The 5,760-nt window shown below is 43.6% G+C and overlaps 1 protein-coding gene across 1 annotated transcript; it reads left to right on the forward strand.

The window, feature by feature from the left end:
* The first annotated feature begins 4,644 nt into the window (after positions 1-4,644).
* On the forward strand, positions 4,645-5,409 carry LOC145409675 (uncharacterized). The gene has a single exon (XM_080280025.1). It carries the CDS (start codon positions 4,645-4,647, stop codon positions 5,407-5,409), a length of 765 nt encoding a protein of 254 aa, XP_080136151.1.
* The last annotated feature ends 351 nt before the right edge of the window (positions 5,410-5,760 follow it).

The following is a 5,760-nucleotide window of genomic DNA, read 5'->3' on the forward strand; positions in this document are numbered from 1 at the left end:
AGAATCAGATAAAAGTAGCACAAAATACTGGGATATTTCTTTCTGAACCTCTATTTACTTGTTCCCAGTTCGGTGTTTCAAAGTTCTTTGAGAACAAAGCAAATACAGCCATGTAAAGCAAAGGCCACTCAGCATGGATGTCATCGATGTTTTGCAACTGGTTTTGGAAGTGATCCCCCAGTTCCTTGATTTGTTCATCTCCAAATCCTTCAAGGGTCTCTTCTTTGTCAGGCCACTGCTTGAAGTTGTCAATGGATGTTACATGAATCAAGTCTTGGTCTGTGTCTTCACATCTGGTCTTCAGCCTGGTGCACAAAATGTCCCCAGGTTTCTGTCTGTCAGCAGCAATCTTTCCATGTCCAGTAAGTCTGTACCCATTCCTTGTTGTTTGTCCTGCAGAAGAAGCATGGCAGGATTCATACTGTGAGAGTTTCTTCAGAAATGGACCATCATTCTTTGCTAGTGTTTCAATCTTGACACTGCAACTTTGATTGTGAAAGAAATGCTTAGTGCTACTAAACCTTCTTCCTGGAACTTCAGGCTGACCTTTTGAAGAACTGTGAGGAGATCTTGCACAAACAGTGCTATTGACACAATATCAGGGGACCTCAGAAGCTTCTGAAATCCAGTGGCCTTAAACTTGCTCTCACTCTTCTCACTGGATGCAGCAAGCTGCTCAAGGTAAAGTCGAACTGCAGGGAATCCAATGGGAGTTGTTCAAAGCTCTAAAAGTGTGACTGACCCATCTTGTACCTCTAGTCCTCAGAGGTATAAGAACCTTCTGACCAAGGCACTTGTAAACATTCTTTAGGTTTGCTCTGTTGACAGCAGTGTTTTTGTACATGCAATACAATCCAGACAAGATTGTCAGGACTTTTCTACTGATAGAACTTGCTTGATTGCATCCTTGTAAGCAAGCTCAAATCTGTGTCCAGTGCAATGAACTGCACTGGTGGATGGTTGCATGGCCTCACAGTGTGCAATGACATCACTGTTTTTGCTCAGCATGACAGTATGGATCACTTGGGTCAAGGATTGTGTGGGTAAAGTTGAAAGTTGGAATACAAATGTGGCCGATTGTGTGTGTGTATGAGCCAACGCAAGATCGTGCTAGAAGAGTGAGAGAAGAGTTCTGGACAAATGTGGAAGTGTGCATGGAAAAGTCTGGAAGGATTGAGAGAGTGTTTTTGATTGGTGATATGAATGGTAAAGTTGGGAATGTGAAGGTGGATGGAATAGTTGGTGAGTGGGGTGTGCCTGCTGAGACAGATGAGAATGGGAGTGCGTTAGTGGACATTTGTGCTGGGAGGGGGTTGGTGATAGCCAATACCCTCTTCAGGCATAAAATGATCCACAGGTATACATGGCGAGTGATGAGAAGGGTGGGTGGTGAACTGAATGAAAGGAAGGCAATGATTGATTATGTGTGTGTGGATGAAAGGATGCGAAGATGTGTAAAGGATGCAAGAGTGTATAGAGGTTGGGGGAGTGGACTTTCTGACCACTACTTGGTGGTGGCCAGAATTAGAATGCAAGTAAGATGGAGGAATAGAAGAAGGGAAAGACGAGAGGAAGGAGTAGTTGCAAGGAGAGTGGAAAGGTTACAAGAGGATGAGAAAAGGCAGAGTATAAGAGAGAAGTGGAGGAACGATTGGGCAAATATGAATTGAAGCAGATGGGAGACGTGGAAGGTGTGTGTAGGATATTTACAGAAGAAATATGTGCAGCATGTGATGTGGTGTGTGGAAGGAAGAGAAGACGGAGGAGGGTGCAAGGAACAGCGTGGTGGACTGAAGAAGTGAAACAGGCTGTGGCACAAAAGAAGAAAGCATACAATGAATGGATGAGAAATAGGGGCGTGGAAGAAGTTGAGAGGTGGAAGAGAGAGTTATATGTGGAAAGAAAGAGAGAGGTGAAAAGATTAGTAAGAGAGAGTAAGAAGAGAGTGGATGAGGAATTTGGAAGGAATTTGAGTGTAAAGTGGAGGGACTGTAAGAAAATGTTCTGGAGAGAAGTGAAAAGAGTAAGACAGGGTGGAAGTGAAGTTAGCAGGGAAGTGAAAGATAAAAATGGTAGATTACTAGTGGAGAAGGGAGAAAAAGTGAGCAGATGGAGAGAACACTTTAAGGAATTGTTGAACGTAGAGGATGGAAGTAATGTGAGTATAAGTGGCTGGGGAATGGCTGGGAGAAGGAGGGAGTTGAGAAGACAGGAAGAAATCAGTAGGATAGAAGTTGTGGAAGCAATGAAGAAAGTTAAATCGGGGAAAGCCCCAGGAATTGATGGAGTGTGTGGTGAAATGCTGAAGCATGGGGGAGAGATAGTAGTAGAATGGATGTGGAAGATGTGCAGATTGGCCTGGGAGGAAGGTAGAGTCCCGGAGGATTGGAAGTCAGGTATAATTATTCCCTTGTACAAAGGAAAAGAGGAAAAAGAAGTGTGTGGTAATCATAGGGGCATTTGTCATCTTAGTATAATAGGAAAAGTGTATGGTAGGATACTTATAGACAGAGTTAGAGAAAGAACAGAGAAATTAGTTGGAGAAGAACAGGGAGGCTTTACGAAGGGAAGAGGTTGTGTAGATCAGATATTCATTCTTAGATCTTTAGTGGAAAAGTTTCTAGAGAAGGGAGAGAAGTTGTATGCGGCTTTCATGGATTTGGAGAAAGCATATGACAGGGTGGATAGACAAGGATTGTGGAAAGTGTTAAGAATATATGGAGTAGATGGGAAGTTGTTGAATGCTGTGAAGAGTATGTACGATGGTGCGAAGGCTGCAGTGCGTGTGGATGGTGAACTAAGTGAATTTTTCTCTTTGAAAGTTGGGTTGAAACAGGGATGTGTCATGTCTCCATGGCTGTTCAATCTGTACATGGATGGGGTAATAAAAGAGATACAAGGTAGGATAGTGGATGTTGGAGTGGCCCTGGTGAGAGAGGATAGTGTTTGGAAACTCCCTGTACTGTTGTTTGCAGATGATACTGTGTTGTTGAGTGAAGACGAAGGGGAGCTGCAAGGCTTGGTGGATGAGTTTGAGAGAGTAAGAAACGGAATCTAAAGGTGAATGTAGGGAAGAGTAAAGTGATGGTCTTTGAGAGAGGTGAAGTTAGTGAATGTACAGCGAGGCTGAATGGTGAGGAATTGGAAAATGTGAGTACGTTTAAGTACTTGGGTAGTGTGATGAGTAAGGATGGAGGTTTGGAGGGTGAAGTGCTTGAAAGGGTACAGCAGGGAAGAAAGGTTGCTGGTTCTTTGAAAGCAGTGATAAGAAACAGGGAAGTGAGCATGGAAGTGAAAAAGTTACTACATGACAGTATTGTGATACCAACTCTAACGTACGGAAGTGAAGCTTGGACATTGTTGGAAGGACACAAGTCAAGAGTGAGAGCAGTGGAAATGAGTTATTTAAGAGGAGCCTGTGGAGTCACGTGGAGAGACAGGCGGACGAATGAGGATATAAAGGAGTGTTGTGGTGTGGATGTGGATGTGATAGGAAGCGTTATGAGGAACACACTGAGGTGGTTTGGCCATGTGGAGAGGATGGAGGGTGAAAGACTGATGAAGAGAGTGTATGTGAGTGAGGTGGAGGGGGGAAGAGGGAGGGGGAGGCCGAGGATGAGATGGAGGGATGGGGTGGAGAGGTATATGAGAGAGGGAGGTGTGAGTTGGGAGCAGGGCAGTGAAATGGCGGGGGATAGGGCGACTTGGAGGCGATTTGTTTGTGGCCACCCCAAATGGGATTGAGGTGTCTGGCAATAGATAGATGACTGCAGCATCATCAGAACCCAAAGCAACTAGGCTAGTTTGCAGAGAAACTCTGGCCGATCACAGACAGCAGCAATGGCCTTTTGAATTCCCTGCACAACTGCTGTTGAAGTCCCATGCTGTACCTGGCTGCAGTCAGTGAAGTTTGTTGCAATTTTCCCTTCCAGACATGTTTTTATACACACCGTCTCATTGTTCACAAATGAACTGTCAACACTTTCACCATCTATGATACAAAGTTGCACGCTGCCAATTTGTTGCAAATCTCACTGTTGAACATCATCAATGCCGGAGCGGTACTCATGATGTCTGTGCCTCTTTGTTGTGTATCTTTTTCCAAGGTCCAGTCCTTTTGCTACATAAAGTTCATTCATCCAGACATAGTCATGTGCTGGTCTTCCTTGGATGTTGATTGCATGGGTTGTCTGAAAGAGGATTGCAAGTTTGTTGTAGGCTGCCTTGCTCAAACTCAGTTTGGCTTTGTATGCTGGTGCTTCTGTAGGGTTGCTTTCATGTGCAAATTTGTTGGCTACATACAAGTGTTGGTTGCTGGATGAATGGTAACTGATGGTCTTCAGATGAAAGTTTGAGCATCCTTGGACTAAAGCATTTTTGTCACTTCTGGATCCAACCTTCATGCACATATCACAGTACAGTACATATTTTCCTCTCTATTTTCATCTTGATGCAGACTGAGCCAGGGGTGATCCTTTTTCCATTCTTCTTTGAACTTTTCGTTTTCTTCTGTTCATCCTCCTAATCTTTGGCTCTTGCTTCCTCAAGGGTTTGTTTCCTTTTTGGCTGTGGTTGTGACACACCTTTCAGGTATCTCCACATACTGAAGCCACTAGCGAAATCCCAGTGTAGTAGTACACAACAATGAAAGTTCACAAGCAGTACCAGTATGTATGTAGCATCAACTCCGTCCTCAGTAATCCTTGCTGGCTGGAGGAATCCTGGTGTCACAATCCCTGGGCAGTATGTCCACCGTATTCTGAGAAATCTTCACTTCCTGAAATAATCCTTGCAATAATCCACAGGTTAGTGTGCAATCCTCAATTCCAAGATGTGTATTCCATGCACTGTTCTAAACATCTGGAGAACCCAGTCTTTGAAGCACTGATATTTATACCCAGTATTGGAATATTCTGGGAAAGGATTGTTCTGGGAAGTTCTGGCAGTCATGCATCTAGAACACAGGTTCTTAACCTGGGGGGCGTAAGTAAATTCCAGAGGGGGCGCGAGCCCAGGGGGAAAAATAGGAATTTCTCTAATTATATTTGTAATTCTCTTAACAAGAGCATGGCTATCAAGATGATTATGAAAGAAATACAAAACATGCTTGAATGGCTTTATCAACTACGAGAAGAAGTAGCAATATTTCTAGATTCACAGCAGAAGGCAGATCTCCAGGACAGGTTCCAGTCTGAAGGCTTTCTGCTCTCTCTAAGTTACCTGGTGTACATCTACGAAGTGCTAAATGCAATCAACATTAAACTACAAGAGAAAAACACCAACATCAGCATCCACCACGGCACCGATCGAGCCTTCATGGCCAAACTCAACCTCTGGAAATGTCGAATTCAGGATGGAAATACAGCCAGTTTTAGTAACTTGGATTCTGCTCTCATTCAGTTACCTTGATTTTGAGTTTTAAAAAATAATCACTCATCTAACTGACTTGAAAGCAGAATTCATCAGATACTTCCCTGATATAGATGAGAAGTGTGAAGCCTGGAAATTCATCAGGAACCCATTTCAATGTGAAGCAGCTGACGTTTCGGATGTTGTGCAAGAAAAGTTTCTTAAGTTAAAGTTCAACTCCTCAGCTGAGGAAGACTTCAAAGAACTGGATCTTGAGACTTTCTCGGTCAAGTTCCTTCCTGTTTACCCTCTGATCTGACATCAAGCTCTTCGGATTCTGAAAATGTTTGGATTCACGTGTCTTTGTGAAGCTGCATTTTCCATGCTCGTTGCTGTCAAGACCAAGTACAG

The sequence above is a fragment of the Coenobita brevimanus genome, chromosome 82 (assembly GCF_032717465.1).
Source record: "Coenobita brevimanus isolate Jiangsu-jjx chromosome 82, ASM3271746v2, whole genome shotgun sequence".
In the NCBI taxonomy this organism is placed as follows: Eukaryota; Metazoa; Arthropoda; class Malacostraca; order Decapoda; family Coenobitidae; genus Coenobita; species Coenobita brevimanus.

Coding starts and splice junctions, on each gene's coding strand:
- LOC145409675 (XM_080280025.1), top strand. CDS start 4,645: ATGAAAGTTCACAAGCAGTACCAGTATGTATGTAGCATCAACTCCGTC.